An 18,791-nucleotide genomic window follows, 5' to 3' on the forward strand; every position below is an offset into this window, starting at 1 on the left:
GGAGCGCTCACCTTCCTGCCGTGCCCCGCAGCCTCACCAACACAGCCCAGACACGCAGAGCACACAGCCCGGCCACCAGGGCTGCCTATGGCCACAGTGGACTCGGAGCCACAGCCAGCAGCACACAGGCCACACAAAGCACAAAACCCACACCAGGCCAGGCACACAAGGCACACAAAGCACACCAGCCACCTGTGCCCACAAGCTCCTGCCCCTCGCCAAGGCTGCCCAAGGAAAACAAGGCACCTGCCGGGACCTGTGCTACTGTTCAAAGTTATTAGTCTCTGCCATATAACAGGAAGAGATGGTCCAAAATTAAATGGCCTCAATGTCACCAGGAGTTCTTCACACAGTGCAGGTGTGACATTTGAAAGCAGACAGACTACAGTCCTTTTTTTCTGTGTAACTTCTGGCTGCAAGTCTGTGGCCATAGGGAGATGCCACAATGTGTCATTTAAAAATCATCATTTTTAAAAGCCCAAACAACCAACCACAGCTTCATCTTTCTTGGAGGACTTTATCAGTTTATTCCATAACAGGAGCACAATCTAACCAAGAGAACACAGAACTGTCATTCCAAATACATGGGCTATGCCCCTTCCACTTGGGCTAAGGGGCTGGATTTCCATCAGTGACCACAAGCCAGGACTTTCAACAGTGTTTGCTGCCTTTTTCTCTAAGGCATCATTTGGGATATTTTATGGCCTTTAATTAAATGCAAAAAAATGCTATCTTTTCAAATACTTTGTAAGGAACTGAAAAGACAAACTTTCCACAGCCAAACAAAAATAGTGTGTATGTCTCTAGATGCATATATGGAGGTGGAAAAAGACAAGAGGATGGAAGATAAGAAAAAATAGGATTTTTTCTTAATAGGATTTTTCTTAAAATAGGATTTTTCGTCTGGGACTGGGGGGAGGAGAGGAGGGAGGGGCAGGAATGGGACAGTGCTCCAGGGTCTGTGGCAAACGGTAAAGAAAAATATGGAGAGGTGTCAGAGAAGTAGAGGTGTCAGAAAATTAAAGGTGTCTCCAATAACATAACTATTTGAATTTTAAGATGGAGTGTCTGTAGGCAGCTAAGTAGGGAGATGACAAGGATGGGAGTGTGAAAGAGTTAAGGATCAAAGGAATTGCTCGGGATGGATCTATCTGTGAATAGCACTAACACAAGTTTGCTGCCATTTTAAGCACCAAGTGCTCCACTCAGCCATACTTTGAGATCAAGTTCCTGTAAAAGTATATATTTAAGTTACGTATGAGGGCATTTCTTCACACAGGAACAATTTGAGCTATTCCTGCAAAGGCAGGCAGCTCAATATTTGAGATATAGAGTGGTTCTGCAAGGAGATCTGTTTTCTTAGACTGATGGACTTGGAATACAAATATGAGTCTGATGTTTCTTGTGACACCCATGTCGGGAAGTTTACAGTAACCCTGAGGTGATGGCCCTGCTTCAAATTCATGCATTATGTCAATGAAGAACTGTGCACGGACTGGAAAAGCTGCTTAGCCGTATTTTCCCAGGAGACTGAGCTGTGTGAAATCATCTAAGATGAGTGTTTCATGGGGCTTTCCATTTCTGTTCCTGTTGGGAAGGCAGATTGCCTCAGTGAGCTGAGCAGTGAGTCATGAAGGTCACACAACAAAAAAAAGTAGAAAAAACTATTTCAGTTGGAAGAGTCCTACACCAGTCATAGAATGACAGAATCATAGAATGGCTTGGGTTGGAAGGGACTTTGAAGATCATCTAGTTCCAATCACGCTGCCACGGGCAGGGACACCTTCCTCTAGAGCAGGTTACTCCAAGTCTTGTCCAGCCTGCTCTTGAACACTTTCAGGCACGGAGCACCCACGGCTTCTCTGGGCAACCTGTTCCAGTGCCTCACCAGCCTCACCCTAAAGAATTTCTAACGTTTCATCTAAATGTACTTTCTTTTGGTTTCAAGCCATTTCCCCTTATCCTATCACTACATGTCCTTTAAAAGTCTCTCCAGCTTTCTTGGAGCCCCCCTTTAAGGTGCTTTAAGGTTGCCCCAGAGCCTTCTGTTCTCCAGGCTGAACAAACCAAACTCTCTCAGCTTGTCATCGTAGGAGAGGCATTCCAGCCCTCTGATCCTATCCATGGTCTCCAGCAGTCCCATGGCCTCCTTCAGCTGCTTGAATCAATTCAGGGCTGAGCAAAATGTTAAGAATGTTATTCAGCTCATTGTCCAAGTACCTCTCAGACAGGCTTGGAACCATCAATCATCTCTTTAGGAAGCCTGTTAGGAAGTGTTTGACCCATGTCTATTGATAAAAATGCTTGCTAAACCTCATCTAGCTCAGTTTGGAACCATTCCCATCTGTCTTATCACTGGATACTGGGGAGAAGAGATCAGCACCTTGCCTTCCTCAGGTGTTTGGAGAGAGCAAAGAGTTTGCTGCTCAGCCTCATTTCCCCCAGCTGCCAGCACTGCTGGGTAATTCCCCCTTTTGACCAATTAATGATGCTGTGTTTCATTTGCCCCAGCATGACGTTCCCTGGGGGCACACTGCTGACTCCTCTTTAGCCAACACCCCCAGATCCTTTTCTGTAGGGCTGCTCTCCCCCCACTTCTGTCCAAACCTATACTTGTGTCCAGCTTGACTTTTTTTCTTAGTGTTGACCTCTACAATTCTGCATCACCAGCAGACTCTGCTGATTATGTCCTCACATGCTTCTGCTAAATTTATTTGGCCCATCTCAGCTTTTATCCGTGTATCTACTTGTCCAAATCAGAGGATACATATGAAAATATTTCCCAGCCTTGTTTGTGCATTTCTCACGGTAAAGTACATACATTGCTTTGAATGGAAGAAGTATTTCAATAGGTGAATGAAAACTATCAGCATTATACAAGGCAAGGTAGAAATGCAAATTAGAGGGAGAAGTTGGTTTTAAAGACACAAGCGATTAGGGCCAGTCACATCGGTTAGTTTTGATTGCAAGGCCACAACTTAGACCTAGTGCTTGGGATTTTCCACAGAAGCATTCAGTCTGGCTTTGATGACATTGAGTTATGAGGCATCTACTCTTTTCTTCATGTTTTGATTTACTGGCCATTCACTCCATATTAAAAAAAAAAAAAATAATAATAAAAAGTTTGATAAGTATTTTCTCCTGAATTTTTGTATCTTTTGTACCCATAGTATTGTTTGCTGCTAGATGAAAGAGTTATTTCATATCCTGTACTTTTACCCTGAGAAGGCAGTTAGAAACTATGATCAAATAACCCCTCAGTCCTCTTTTGGATAAGTACATTGATCTCTAAAAGATCTATTTAAAGAGTAAAACTGGTGGGGGAGAAGGCAATGATCATTTTACTTGCATGCTCCTGTAATTACTGATGCCATGAGAAAGATATTTATTACAACAATATGTATGGAACTGTACAACATACAGAGAAATGTGTGCTCTCCAAATTTACTTGGATTATCTCAAGGTTTTTCCTAAGACTGCATTTATCTTGCATTGCCTTGACTGTCAATGCATCATTGCTTTTATGTTCTTAGAGGAGCAAGAACGAAGACACTCTGAAATGGTATTAGAATTCCAACCTGGATTTCTTCCAGTGCTGTTCAGCATAAGTAATTGAAACCCAATATTGTATTTTTATATACTCTGGAGCATTTCTTCCAAGGGGCAAAATTCTACTCACTTACTGTTGTGTAGGTTATAAATGACATTGTGCATTTCTTCGGATCCATTCTTTTAGCCTGGGATTGAGATTTTCTGAGGTGGAACAAGCCCTTTGGAGTTGGGATCGAGCCCTTTTGGGGTCAAATGGAGCTGTTTTGCGTGGGATTGAGTTGTTCTGAGGTGACAGATGGATCCCTCCTGGCTTTTGGAGTGCAAAGAGATGGAGATGAGAAGCAAACTGTGGCCAAAGGAGAAGGATAAGCAGCCAGGTGTATTGCCAAGGTGGATTCCAGGAATGTGCCCAAGGTGGCTCCTCCAGTGGGGGATGGAGCTGCAGCAGCGCACGAAGCTCTTCCCGCACTCGGGGCACTCGCAGGCTCCCCTTCCGTTGGTGTCGGGTCAAGTGAGAGCTCTGTGAGAAGCTCTTCCCACACTGGGAACACTCGTGGGGCCTCTCCCCGCTGTGGATGCGCCGCTGCTTGACCAGGTTGCTGTTGTGCTTGAAGCCCTTCCCGCAGTCGGGGCAGCGGAAAGGCCTCTCATCCCTGTGAATCCGATAGTGCCGGAAGAGAATGGATCTGTTGGGAAACCTCTTCCCACACTGAGAACACTCGGAGATCCCTGTTCTGCTCTGGGAGCGCTCCTGGTGTTGATCCCAGTCCCTGTGCTGGCCTCGCTCTCAGTCTCGGAGCAGTCCCGGGGCACTCCCGGAGCCGATTCCGGTCCCGGTGTCGATCTCAATGGCGCAGCGGTGCCGGTCCCGGTCTCAGTCCCGGTCCCGGAGCGGTGCCGCTCTCGGTGCCGGTGCCGGATTCAGTCCCAGTCTCAGGCCTGCTCTAGGCCTCAGTCTCGGTCTCGGTCTCCATCTGGGTCTCGCTCCCAGTCCCGGTGCCGCTCGAACCGAGCCCTTTTCGGGTGATTTCAGGTCCCTTTTGGGCGTTTCAGGCCACTTTGGCTGATGTTGGGGCCCTTTGGGTGATTTGAGGCAAAACCAGCGACTTTCAGGGTGGACCTTGCACCCATTTGGGAGATCCCAGGGTGATTTTAGGCCATTTGGAGTGGGTTTGACACCGCTTTGGGCATTTTTATGCCCTTGTGATTGCACTTTGGACCCCTTGGGATGATTTTAACCCCATTTGGCTGAAGTTAGGCCAAACCATGCGGATTTAGCGCGCAGTTTAGGTCCCTTGGGATGATTTTGCTTTTCTCCTTTGTTTATTGAAATTTCAGCAGTTTTAACACGTTTTTTTCCCAGCTTTTTTATCAAAATCTTCATAAAAATTGCCCCAAATGTTCTCAAAATCCTACAAAATTCCAGAAAAACTTCACAAAATTCCACAAAAATCCCACAAAACCTCCTGAAATTCCCACAAAATTCCAGAAAAATACCACCAAATTCACCAGACACAAAATCCTGAAAATTCCAGAAATATCTCAAAAATTATAGAAATATCCCACAAAAATCCCTAAAGCATTTAAATATCCCACAAAATTCTTTAAAAAATTCACAAAATTCCACAAAACCACCATAAATTACAGAAAAATCTGATGCAATTACACAAAATTCCACTAAATTCCAAAAATATCCCAAAAATCTACTCTAATTTGAAAAAACTCCAGAAATATTCCAGAAAAAAATCCAGTGAAACACCACAAAATTCTTCACGTTTTCTCAACATCCACAAAATTCAAGAAAAATCCCAGGAAATTGCAGAAAAATACCAAAAAATTCCCTGAAACTTCTCAAACCCAAACCAAATTCCAGAAACATTTGATAAAATCTCCACAAATTCTCACAAAATTTAAGAAAAAACCCACAAAATCCCCTAAATTTTTTCAAAACCCAACCAAATTCCTGCAACATCTCACAAAATCTCCACCAATTTCCACAAAATCTAGGAAAAATCCCGCAAAATTCTTCAAGTCTCCTTCAAATCCCACAAAAATCCTACAAAATTCCAGAAACATCCCACAAAATCTCCTCAATATCACAGAAAATTCTAGAGAAAGTCCACAAAATTGCAGAAAAATGCAACAAAATTCCCTAAATCTTCTGGAAACATCAGCAAATTCCTGCAACATCTCACAAAACCTCCACAAATTTCCAAAAAAACTAAGGAAATTCCGTCAAAATTCTTCAAGTCTCCTCCAAATTATACAAAATTCTGAAAAGCCCCACACAATTCCCTCAATCTTCTCAAATTCCTGCAACATCTCACAAAATCTCCACAAATGTCCACAAAATTCAAGAAAAATCCCTCAAAATTCATTAAATTTCCTCAATATCCCACAAAATTCCAGAACCATCTCACAAAATCTCAACAAATTTCCACAAACTTCAAGAAAACACCCACAAAATTCTTGAAAAAGCCTCAAAATTCCAGAAAAAAATCCCACACAATTCCCTGAATCTTCTCAAAACATTACAAAATTCCACAGACATCTCAAAAAAATCTCCACACATTTCCACAAAAGCTACGAAAATTCCATCAAAATGCTTCAGGTCTCCACCAAATCCCAAAATATTCTAGAAAAGCCCCACACAATTCCCTAAATTTTCTCAAAACCCAACCAAATTCCTGCAGCATCTCACAAAATCTCCAACAATTTCCAAAAAAAAATAAGGAAAATCCCCCAAAATTCTTCAAGTCTCCTCAAAATCCCACAAACTTCCCACAAAATTCCAGAAAAATCCCACAAAATTCCAGAAACATCCCACAAAATCTCCTCAATATCCCACAAAATTCTAGAGAATTTCCACAAAATTCCAGAAAAATGCCACAAAATTCCCTAAATCTTCTCCAAACATTACAAAATTCCAGAGACGTCTCACAAAATCTCCACCAATTTCCTCAAAATCTGAGAAAAATCCCTCAAAATTCTTCAAGTCTCCTCCAAATCCCACAAAATTCAAGAGAAATCCTCAAAATTCCAGGAATTGCCTCAAAATTCCCTAAATCTTCTCAAAACCCAACCAAATTTTTGCAACATCCCACAAAATCTACATGAATGTACACAGAAATGCCAAAAAAAATCCCCAAATTTCTTCAATATCCCACAAATTTCCAGAACCATCTCACAAAATCTCAACAAATTCCCACAAAATTCAAGAAAACTCTCACAAAATTCTTCAAGTCTCCTCAAAATCACACAAACATCCCACAAGATCTCCTCAATATCCGGCAAAAATCTAGGGAAATTCCACAAAATTCCACGAAAATCCCACAAAATTCCATCCATCTTCTCAAAACCCAACCAGATTCCTGCAACATCTCACAAAATATCCACCAATTTCCAAAAAATCTAGGAAAAATCCCATAAATTCTTCAACTCTCCACCAAATCCCACAAAAATCCCACAAAATTCCAGAAACATCCCACAAAATCTCCTCAATATCATAGAAAATTATGGAAAAGCCCCACACAATTACAGAAAAATGCCACAAACTTCCCTAAATCTTCCCAAAACATTACAAAATTCCAGAGACGTCCCACAAACTCTCCACCAATTTCCATATTATCTAAGAAAAATCCCTCAAAATTTTTCAAGTCTCCTCGAAATCCCACAAAATTCTGGAAAAGCCCTTCACAATTCCCTCAATCTTCTCAAATTTCTACCAAATTCCTGCAACATCTCACAAAATCACCACAAATGTCCAAAAATTCAAGAAAAATCCCTCAAAAATCACTAAATTTCCTCAATATCCCACAAAATTCCAGAACCATCTCAAAAAATCTCCACACATTTCCACAAAATCTAAGAAAATTCCCTCAAAATTCATCAGGTCTCCACCAATTTCCACAAAATTCAAGAAAATTCCCACAAAATTCTTCAAAAGCTCCTCAAAATTCTAAAACAATCCCACAAAATTCCCTAAACCTTCCCTAAACATTACAAAATTGCACACACATCTCACAAAATGTCCACAGATTTCCACAAAATCTAAGAAAATTCCCTCAAAATTCTTCAAGTCTCCTCCAAATCCCACAAAGTTCTGGAAAAGCCCCACACAATTCCCTAAATCTTCTCAAAACCCTACCAAATTCCTGTAACATCCCACAAAATCTACACAAATGTCCACAAAATTCAAGAAGAATCCCTCAAAAATCACTAAATTTCCTCAATATCCCAAGAAATTCCAGAACCATCTCACAAAATCTCAACAAATGTCCACAAAATTTAAGAAAAATCCCACAAAATTTATGATAAGCCCCATAAATTTCCAGAGAAATCCACAAAATTCCCTAAATCTTCTCAAAACCCAACCAAATTCCTGAAACATCCCACAAAATCTCCATCAATTCACAGAAAATCTAAGAAAATTCCTTCAAAATTCTTCAAGTTACCTCAAAATCCCAGAAAATCTCACAAAAATCCCTAACTTTTTTCAAAACCCTACCAAAATCCACCAACATCCTACAAAATGTCCTCAAATATAAAAAAAAATTCATGAAAAATCCCACAAAATTCCCTAAATCTCCTCAAAACCTTAACAAATTCCAGAAACATCCCACAAAATCTACACAAAGGTCCACAAAATTCCAGAAAAATCACACGAAATTACCTAAATCTCCTCAATTTCCCACAAAATTCCATTAAAATCCCACAAAATTCCCTAAGTTATCTCAAAAAAAAAAAAAAAACATTTAGCAAATGCTCCAATTTCTCATCTCCCATTGAATATTTTTGTTTTGGAGGCAAATTAAATTGAGATACATTAACTTTTTAAGATATCAATGCCATTGTTCTTTGCCGTTTTCGAGAAATCTGTCGAGCTGTCCAGTCTGCTTTTCCATTTTCTTCACAAATTTTGGAGTTTCCTGATTGGTGTCCTTTGCAGTGCATAATTGCTACTTGTTCAGGTTTTGTATTGCTTTTATCAATTGCAGGACTGCATCTTGATGTTTAATGTGTGTGCCTTGAGCAGACAGCAGTCTTCTTTCTTTCCACAGCACTCTGTGGACATGCACTACTCCAAAGCATACTCTGAGCCAGTCCAGATGTTTCCCCTTTTCCCTTTACTCAATTCTAGTGCTCTGCTTAAGGCAACCAGTTCTGCCCTCTGGGCAGATGCATTTGCTGATAATGCTTTTGCCTCCACTATTGCACTGACTGTTGTTACCGCATATCCAGCGTATCTGGTCCCGTTCTCCACCAAGCTGCTTCCATCTGTGAATAGCTCTCACTCTGCTTGCTCCAGTGGGATGTCTTTCAGGTCTTCTCTTGCCAAATAGGTGTCCTCTATTACTTCTACACAGTCATGCTCTAATGGGCCTTCTTCAGTTGTGGTACCCAGGAACAGAGCTGCATTCAAGAGGTCAGTTGTCCTTAGTGTGACATCATCCTGCTCAGTCAGGATTACCTGGAATTTCATCATCCTGCTTGGAGATAGCCAATGGCCCCTCTTTTGTTCTAAAACAGTGCTCACCATGTGTGGCACAGAGACATCTATGTGTCTACCCATGGTGAGTTTCCTGGCTTCTTGTGGCAGCATCACGCTGGCTGCAACTGCCCGCAGGCATGAAGGCCATCCAGCACTCCCCTTGTCAAGCTGTTTGGAAAAGCAGCCTACCGGCCTTTCCCAGCTTCCCAAACCTTGGCTCAGCACTCCCAGTGCTAGGTGTAGTCTTTCATGCACAAACAGCTGGAAATCTTTGGACAAATCTGGCAATCCGAACGCCGGAGCAGTTGTCAATGCCTCCTTCAGTTTGAGGACGGCCTCCTTCTGTGCTCTGCCCCAGGTAAACGGCTGCGTCTTCTGGGCCTCATCCAGGGCTTTTGCAATTAGTCCATAGTCCATGATCCACAGGCAGCACCACCCTGTCATCCCAAGGAAGACTCGCAGCTCATGCACGTTCTGGGGTTCTGGAATAGCACAAATAGCTTGAATACAATTAGTACCCAGCTTACATTGCCCTGGTGAGATTTCACATCCCAGGGAAATCACAGTCTGCCAGGCAATTTGTGCCTTTTCTTTAGACTCCTTATATCCTCCCATTCCCAGCTGATTTCAAATTTCAATTGGTACCTTTATGCAGGTTGTTCTCTCTTCTGTAGCTGTCAGTACATCATCAACATACTGTAACAGCAGGTATTGTTTTCTCAGTACTTGCCCGTTCTCGGTCCAAATCTCCAGCTCCTTCCCCAGCTGGCTTCCAAATAGGGCTGGACTGTTCTTGTATCCTTGTGGGAGTCGTGTCCAAGTGAGCTGAGTTTTCCTTCCTATTTCTGGATTTTCCCATTCAAAGACAAACAGTTTCCTACTTTTTTTGTCAAGGGGTGTGCAGACAAAGGCATCTTTTAAATCAAGTACAGTAAACCATTTCTATTTCTCTTTTATAGATGTTAACAATGTGCAAGGATTAGCTACCACTGGGTAAATATCTTTAGTTATTCCATATATTACTCTCAAATCCTGCACTAGTCTTTATTGGTCAACACAGAAATTTGGGCTCCAGTGTTAACTACAAAAGTAAAAAGTGGATGTATAGGACCCACTATTATTGAGAAACAGCTCAGACTATTCAGCCTAGTCTTCACAGAAGTATGGAGAACACCGTTTATTTCTATCTTCAGCACACTTTTATAGGGTTCTACAGGGTCCCTGGGCTAAGCAAGTTACTCTTGGTTAATCCACACAGGTTTACATTTTTTCTCTTATACACAAGGATGTTGTTTTGCTTCATTCTCTCTGCTTCAGGAAAGTTTCAAGGACATGAGCCTTTAATATCACAACTTATACCAAAGGCTGGTTTGTGCAGACAGGCCTTTACTAAAATATCATGCCCACCTTCTATTCAAATATTCTCTACACACTATTGCTGTAATCAGTATGTCTCCAGTTTTGTTATTTCTCGTGAGCATTTGAAATAAAAGCAACCTCTGCCTCTCTGCTCACCCAGGAGAAGCAGAGTTCCCAGTTTCCCTGATTCTGAGGCTCTTTGGGCTCCACTCCCAGAAGCTGAGAAGGAGACGGCTTTGGCTCACAGCCCAGAGCCTGTGGAGCTGTGCTGGGTTATCCAATGGAGCATTCCATACAATGAACTTGGGACAGTGCCAATTAGAAACAACTTCACTCAACTTTGAAGTGAGAAGCCATCTATTACCTTGCTGGGGACCCCCTTCTTTATCTCCAGTGACCACCAATACTGGCAGTGAGAGATTTCTTTTCTCTTGTCTGGGTTTTCCTTAAGAGAACCAATGCATCTAACACCTTTGCTTTCTCTGATTTTTCTTCTGCCATTTTTACAGGTCCATCATTTCTACTGGAATGAATTAGCTCTTTTGGAGGGTAAATTTGATTCAGGAGAGGGGTTTCCCCCTCTTCTGTTCCTTTTAGCGAGTCAGCATTTTTGAATTTTCATCCTGGAGGGCTGCTCGCAACAGATTGATCTTACTCTTTTCTTCATTGAATTGTTTTTGCAAAATTTCAACTAGGTTTTAGAAGGAGTCTATTCTAGTTCTTTCCTCACTTCTTTGCTTAAAGCCAGTTTTTAGAGCTGCTGTAAAACAATCTCCCAAAACTGAGCAGAGTATAGTTTGATTTTTGACCAGTTTAAATTTTCTTTCACCTTGTAAAGAACATACTCTATCAATCACATTTTCCAAATTAAACCAGTAACTAAGCGCCCACTTTTCCCCTCTTGGAGAAGGTCTGGCATTGTGTTTTGCTAACAGAGCATAAAATGCAGCTTTAACTTCTGCACTGCCCTTTTCAGTCATTTTTACAAAGGGAAAACCACTACAGGGAGGTATAAACTTCAATTATACACACACACACACACACACACACACACACACACACACACACTGCTTTTTGCTTCCCTGTGTGGGTAAAAAGACCAAATCTGCTTGGGAGGCACTCTTTCAGTTTAAAATTCTGATTGCCTCTTTGCTACACCAAGCACTCAAAATTCATACACACAACAACAACAAAAACATTCCCGCCCTTTTGCACTAAGAGATCTTTTGTGAAATTCTGCAGACAGAGCCCTCAAGTGAGTGTGGGGTGCTTTTCACCTCGGCGTGTGCAGTTTGTGGGAAATTCGAGTTGCCCCCCTTGCTTTCTAGACACCGCTCACTCTCTTGGGAGTGTCGGGCTGGGTGCGGCTGGAGCAAAACATCTTTCCCCTAATACAGACTGCACAACAAACCTGCAGCCCCTTCTGTCTGTCACAAATCCTGTCCGTGACTCCAGTTTAAATGTCACGATTCGCTAACGCCAGTGGGAGTCGCGAGAAGTTTCTTTGATCTCAGAGGGCACAAAGGACACAAGGGATTTCAGTTGAAATCACAACAGCAATAATGTACATTTATTTTAGTGATAACAAGGATTATGTGATAGAGGAGAGGGAGTGAGAGAGAGAGAGAGGAGAAAGAAAACAAAGTAAAGAAAGAGAGAGGTTATAGCTACCAACAGATGAGACAGTGTCACAGGGGTCTTTTTCCGTGGGGAGATCTCACCAAAATCAATTCAGCCTTATGTAATTCTTCCCCAAAGTGACCTTGTTTCCAATGTGCTAATAAGCACCCCAAAGGAGAAGTACCTGCTTATGAGAGCATTGCTGCCCAAAACCCCTTTAAGCTTCTCCATGTCACAACTACAATACACCACAAATGCCGAACCTGCAACGCTTTCGCAGTCGTCTGACGGACGGCGCCCAGGCAATCCCAACAGGAATTCCTTTAGCCCAACCAAGCGCAGCTTTTGCTGCGTCTTATTGGCAGGCACCCAAACCAAAGTGAAAGCACCTTACCTCTTCTCCTGGGGACGCTGTGAGCAGCGCAGACTGTCGCGGCCGATGGGCTCCCCGAGAATCCCTCGGTGCCGGCTGGAGCAGGATCGGGTCGCGAGCTCGCTCAGCAGCACTCACAAGGTCCCATCTGGGTCACCAAAATGTTAGAGTTCAGGAACACACATCATCACACAATGATTATATGCAGGTGCTTCATTGAAGAGCTCTGGGTGTCAGGGGTACACAGACCCAAATCTGACCCATCTTGGTTTTGAGCTGAACATGTTTTATACTCTATCGTTATACAACTTAGATATTAATTATTAAACTTACATTGCTCTATTGTATGCATTGTTTTTACCCAAGCATGGATTTCTCGTGTTCTGCCCTCAACCCCCTAACATTGTTCCTCATGTTCTTTAAACAATAATTATATCTAATCACATCTAACAATTCTATCATTTATCATATATTGATTACACAGGTGCAGTTTCACATGATCTTTAGCAAGCACAAGGCCTAACATTTCCAGGACCAACTTTTCCCGGGCTTGCCAAGCCTAACTTTCTTCCTGAGTTCCCGAATTTCCTAAGATTTTAAAACGCTTTACAATCAACTCCAGACAAAAATAGTCCTGCCTGAACAGTCACAGAGTTACATCAATTTTTAAATTATATAAATTTTTCCAGAGCCTGCTGGCTGTGTTCAAGGTTTTCTCCCTATTTCCTCCCTAGTGCACATTCTCCAGAAACTCTGCTTTTACATCCTTTTGCATTGATTAAAGTTACCTGCAATGACCAGTCAATCCAAACCATGGGAAAACTTGAACTTAAATGTGTACCTAGGCAAAATATTTACCTCCCACATCTGAAGCCATGAGCTGCCAAGTACTGTCCCCACTGTCATACCCTGTCCCCTGGAGGTCTGATGATGCCATCATCAGTTTGAATATTTTGGTAGTTTCCACATTGGCATTAAAATCCTTGACTAGAAAAATCACAAGTCAAGATTTCTAGGATTCTTCCATACCAAAGCTGTCATTCTCACCCTGGATTTTAGAGTGTCTGAACAGTCAGACAAGGTTTTAGTTTTAGACTCTAGAGACAAAGTCCCTGCTGTTCGGCGATCCCATTCCATCAGCATATAGTCCTGATGATTCCTTTAGGCAGGAGCAGCAAAGGCAAGAATGAGCCAAACAAGCTGTTCCTGTGTTCTCATGTCCTGCACAGCAGTAACTGGGAATTCAAGAATGGATTCAGGAGACAATGGGTGCACAGGGAGCCACCAAGACTTTGGGATGCTGAAATGGACCAGCCTGGTGCCTGTGCCCAGGCTGCACCGCGCTGAGCTCCAACTGGACAATCTAACAATGGTTGAATGGACACACCATGGGCCACTGGAGACTCCTACTCCTAGTTCTGTGAGCTACACTATTCACCTGTCATTCACCAGATGATTTTTTCATCTTTGCTTGAAATCCAGGAGAGGAAAAGGTCAACATGGAAAAGTGTTCTCCCAATTCTAGTGACAGCTGTGCCTGCACACCACCTGTGCCCATGGCAGGGTGGTTGGAGACTGGATGATGTTGATGCTACTTTGCAACACCAAGTGCTCAGGGATTCTGGGATTGCCCAAGTGGAAAGCAAAACTGAGCCGTGTAAGTCCCTGCTTTTTTTCAGCACATGCTGCTTCTTCCTTTATTCCAAGCAAGTCCAGGATTTTGTTTCATGTGACTTCAAGGTGCCTGGACAGAAGAGAGGGAGGGCAGCTGCAGCATAGGGCTCCTGCCCCATCAGACTCTCCCTCTCTCTCTCTCTCTCTCTCTCTCTCTCTCTCTCTCTCACTCAGGATGGTGCCAATGCCGCTGCCTTGGGACACCTGAGTGTGGAAGGCGAGCTCGCCCTCAAGCACGGCCATCCAAGTCAGTCACAGGCACAGGCTGCAGCTGAAGCTGGCAAGCGTTGTTGTAAGGCTGCAAGTGAAGAGAAAGCCATTGTGGCCAACTCTGCTGAAGCCTTTTGCCAAAGCAAAGGCAATTGTGCCCACAGCCTCCCCCTGTTTGGCACCTGGCTGCTGCGGACGCCTCAGTGCGCAGGTGCCGACGTTGGGGCTGCTGCTGTTCCTGGGCACACTCTGCTGCTGTTTCTGTGGGCTCCAGAGCCGCTTGGGCAGCAGCCACTGGGCAGCCCTGCTGGAGGAGACATCGCCACCCACTCCATGGTGGCAGCAGCTCTGTGGGCCCCGAGCTCTGTGTCAGGGGGGCCTCGGTCACAGCAGCGTGGCCTGGACAGCCGCGAGGGCCCGGGCTGGCCACCAGCCCTGCCTCTGCCCACTGCCCCTTCCTGGAGGCACCCGGTGGCCGTGGCCTGGCAGCACCCCCTGCCCTCCATGTCCCCAGCCAGCCCAGCCTGGGCACCTCGGGCTGTCCCCACCCTCCCGCTGGAGTGGTGTCCCAGCCTCCAGGCCTTCTGCTGCAGGCCTGGGGGACATTTTGGGGAAGCACCAGAGCAGCCGGGTGTCTGGGACCAGGCGGCTGCCCGGGGGCTGCTTATGGCCTCTGACACCCAATTCCTCAGGGCTTCCCACCACCCCGGCTCTTCCAGGGCCTTCTGTCCCCTTGGAACCTCCTGCCACCCACTCCCTCACACATGCCCCTCGTGCCTTCCCACTGCCTTGTCCCGTCTGGGCCTCCGCAGCCCCTCATCCCTTCACAGCCTCCCAGCACCCCGTGCCCTCAGGGGCTCCCCCAGCCTGGCCCGGCAGCAGCGCCGCAGCCCCACAGGAGCTCCAGCAGCTCCTCAGCCATCATGGCAGCAACACACGGGCAGCAGGACACAGATGGCGCTTCCTGCCTGCCACAGGGCTTGTGGCTTCAGCACAACCACCAAAGGCCAAGGGGCTTCTGGCCATTTCCCCTGCACCACTGCATGCCCCGGCAGGTTGCTGAACACAAGAACCCTTTTCCCTCTCTTCCCCTATGCCCCACACACCCTGGGCAGCAAAAGAAAGGTCTTGGGACTCTTGTGGTTTATAACATATCCTATATTATTTACATACTAGATGGAAACGAAACGAAGAAAAAAACAATCTCTATGACACAAAAATAACAGATGGCCCATGTGGCCCCAGAAGATAGAGCCTCTCAGCCCTAACATATCCTATATTATTTACATACTAAAAAGAAAAGAACAGAAGAATACAATTCTTATGAAATAAAACATCCCGGCTAGCCCAGGTGGCCCCAGTAGCCAGAGCCTCCAAAATCAGTGCTGAGCACATCTCCAGCAGCGCAGCCAGCCCAGGCCTGACAGACGAGGCCGTGTCCTCCATGCCCTGAGGATTTGGTCTTGCATCCTCTGCAGGATGGAATATCGGGCACTCTGGATGGCCCGGAGGACATACAGCGTCTCAAGTGCCAGGTCTGACACGGCACCGCTTCTGTCCTCCGTCAGGCGTTCGAGGGCTGCAAGAGAGACGAACAGAGCCACGGTCACACCCCAGAGCTGTGGGGGCCCAGCGAGAGCCCCCTGCCAGGGCCATGCCAGCCGGCTCTTGCCTTGGCCAGGAGGGAGCAGGGACCAAGGGGGTCAGCCCGAAGCTGCTGGCCACAAATGCCCCACGTGGCCCTGAAATCTCACTGTGCTCTGCCCACGCCGCCCCTCATCGGCACAGGGAGCAGAGCCCTCCACAGCCAGGCCAGGGCTTGCAGCTCCCCCGACAGCCAACACTGTCAGCCCGCTGCCGTGGCTCACCTCTGCACAACACCTGGAGCTCTGCGTGCTGCCCCCTCAGCTGCTCCCCGGCCATCCCTGAGAACACAGAGCCTGTCAGGGTCCCAGCAGCACAGCTCCCTGCCAGCGGCGCTGCCAGCCCTGTGGCCACACGGCCTCCTGCCCCGGCAGGGCTCAGCCCAGGCCCTTGCCGCACCCTGACCCAGCCCAAGGGCAAGGCTGCCAGAGGCCGGCAGCAGCAGCCCCGAGGGCAGCCGGGGCTCCAGGGCGCCGGGCCCGGGTGCCGCTGCCGGGGCAGCAGCCGGGGCTGGGGCCGAGCTGCGGCGGGGCGGGGAGGGAGCCCGGGCTCGGGACTCACCGATGACCCTGATGGCCGCCGCTCGCAGGGTCTCCTGTGGGTCCTGCAGGTACTGCAGGGCCCGGCGCAGGTGCTCGGCCAAGGGGATCCTGTGGTCGGCCAGCTGGAGAGAGCGGCAGGAGGGAAGGGTTGGCGCGGGCTCTGCCCCTCGGCCGGGCGCTGCTGCCTGCGGCCAGCCCCGGCCTCCCGTGCCCGGCCAGCCCTGAGGCCCGGCCAGCAGCCGCTGGCGCCGGGCTCTGGAGGGGGCAGAGGGCCGGCTGCTGCCCGGGGAGCCGCGGTGCCGGCCCGGCCCGCAGCCCCGCTGGGCCGGGGCTCCATCGGCACCCGGCTCGGGGCCACAGGGGGCTGCAGAAGAAGCCGTGCGGCCCCCGGCTGCAGCAGTGGGCAGAGGCACAGCTGCCAGCCCCACACACTGAGCACCGGGGCCAGGGGGCTTCTGTAGCCTGAGGCTGGCACTTCCAGGCTGCCCTTACCACGAGCCTGGCAAACTTCCACAGTTTCTCCTTCCTGACAGCTTTTTCCAGGTCTGTCCTCTTCAGAAAGCCAGCCGCGCGAAGGAGCGTTGTCCGAGAGGCCTGGGGAGCAGCAGAGCCGCAAATGGCCCCACAAGGCAGGGCACAGGAGTGTCCCAGTGCCAAGGGCTGGAGGAGGCTGCAGCCTGCAAGCCTGCGTCAGGGCAGGAGGCAGCTGAGCCCCCTGCCAAGGCGCAGCAGCAGCCCAGGTGTCCTCACCTCTGCCACATGCCGATTCTCATCTTGGCAGTGGAAAAAGAGTGGGAGCAGGCTCTGGTACACTCGTTCCTTCAGGGGCTTTCTTCCTTCTTCTTCTGCCGACGACATCATTCTTCGAAGGAGAGACATGGAGAGCAGCTGCACCTGGCTATGGGGCTGTATGAAAGGAAGGAAAAATGACCTCATCATTGGCTTCTTGTGGCCCACATTGGCGCAGGCCTGCAAATGCACAGGGCACAAAGTGTCCGGGCAGCAGGCAGTGGCCGTGGCTGGGGCACAGAGCCTTACATTGTCCAGGAGTTTCAGGAGCGGCTCAGCCAGCTGCAGGGCCCTGCGCCAGGATATTGGGGTGTCTTCTTTCAGGAAAATATAGCTCAGGAGAGCAATGCTCATCCTGGCCACGTCACTGTCCAAGTCCCACAGGAGGTGCACTAGTCTTCCTGTCAGGCTCTGAATTCTTTCGGCCTGTGCAGAACACAAGGGTGTGAAAGCCCGGGCAGCTGCCGCAGGGCCCAGAGGCCAAAGGGCTGTCCCAAAGCACTCAGGCAGCTGAAGCAGGAGGCAGGAGAGCTGCGAGGAGCTGCCTCAGCGCCCAAGGCAAAGGCCAGCCAAGGCCAAGTGACAGCATTGCCCAGCCTCATGCAGCCCACACGGCTTCAGCTGCTGCCCCCTTCTCACCATGGAGGGACGGTCCTTTAGCAGGAGGAGAGCCCTGAGCACCTGGTGATGCATCTCTGTGGAGTTGTACCACAGGTACTTATACAAGATATCCATTAGGCTGTCACCACAGTCACTCAAGTCCAGGCAATCTAGGAGCTGAACGGCACAGGGCAGTGAGAGGGGAGCTGGCCGGCAGGAGCCTGGAAGTGCACAGGGCTGGGCCCAGGCAGTAGCACAGGGCGCAGGTGCCATCCCAGGCAGCTGTGGCTATGCCAGGGGACAGGGCTGGCAGGGAGCTGAGCGAGGTAGTGCTGGCCATCAGGCTCACCTCCACAAGGAATGCCATGTCAGAGACATCCCAGTGTGGCAACGGTTTGCTGAGCACCTCAAGCAGGTAGCTTAAGATGCCTTTACACAAGTGGGCGGATGCACGGCGCATTACCCTGGAAGGCAGAAAATGGCAGAAAGAGTCTAAGCAAGGGTGCGAAAAACCTCTCCCAGGACTGATGGACACAGTTGTCCTATTGCCCCAGCACCCTGTGAGGGTATTTGGGCCCGTGAGATGTGGCTGCTCCTGGGCACCCTCCTCTCACAGCCTTTTCCAGTCTCCTTGGCCATCCCTCGGTGACGAGGCCCTCAGGCCCATGGCCACGGGGACTGTGGGGGGCATCCCGGGCAGGGGGCACAAACGTCAGAGGCAGTGGGGAGAAGGGGGGCTCACCTGGCCAGCAGACCCATGGCATAGTGGTGGGTGTCAGCACAGAGCAGCGTGTCCCAGCCACGCTTGCGTTCCATTGCCACCACCACATGCTCCAAGTGGAGACTGCAGAGCAGGGCCTTCAGGGTCTGCACTGCAAACCTGTGTGCACAGCAAAGCCCAGGTGACGCTGGGAGCGCTGGCTCTGAGGCTGGGGAA

At 47.7% G+C, this 18,791-nt stretch overlaps 2 protein-coding genes across 2 annotated transcripts in view; one reads left to right on the forward strand and one right to left on the reverse strand.

Annotated features, from left to right (window-relative positions):
- LOC147646263 (uncharacterized) overlaps positions 1 to 18,791 on the forward strand; it is a 239,963-nt gene that overhangs the window by 98,523 nt on the left and 122,649 nt on the right. The window lies entirely within an intron of this gene.
- LOC147646267 (uncharacterized) lies at positions 15,420 to 18,025 on the reverse strand. Its single transcript, XM_086873717.1, has 7 exons — positions 17,894 to 18,025; positions 17,504 to 17,680; positions 17,216 to 17,371; positions 16,958 to 17,059; positions 16,485 to 16,587; positions 16,148 to 16,204; positions 15,420 to 15,858 (listed from the first exon to the last, which is right to left on the reverse strand). Exons 1-7 carry the CDS (start codon positions 17,987 to 17,989, stop codon positions 15,659 to 15,661), a joined length of 891 nt encoding a protein of 296 aa, XP_086729843.1. The 5' UTR covers positions 17,990 to 18,025; the 3' UTR covers positions 15,420 to 15,658.

This window comes from Cyanistes caeruleus, unplaced genomic scaffold (genome assembly GCF_971803275.1).
Source record: "Cyanistes caeruleus unplaced genomic scaffold, bCyaCae1.hap1.1 HAP1_SCAFFOLD_105, whole genome shotgun sequence".
Classification (NCBI taxonomy): domain Eukaryota; kingdom Metazoa; phylum Chordata; class Aves; order Passeriformes; family Paridae; genus Cyanistes; species Cyanistes caeruleus.

Excerpts from the sequence above, each read along its gene's own strand:
- LOC147646267 (XM_086873717.1), bottom strand. The coding sequence starts at position 17,989 with ATGGATATCTTGTATAAGTACCTGTGGTACAACTCCACAGAGATGCAT. Across the intron at positions 17,681-17,893 it reads TAAAGGACCGTCCCTCCATG|GCCGAAAGAATTCAGAGCCT; the intron begins GTGAGAAGGGGG and ends TGTTCTGCACAG. Across the intron at positions 17,372-17,503 it reads TCCTGAAACTCCTGGACAAT|CCCCATAGCCAGGTGCAGCT; the intron begins GTAAGGCTCTGT and ends CCTTTCATACAG.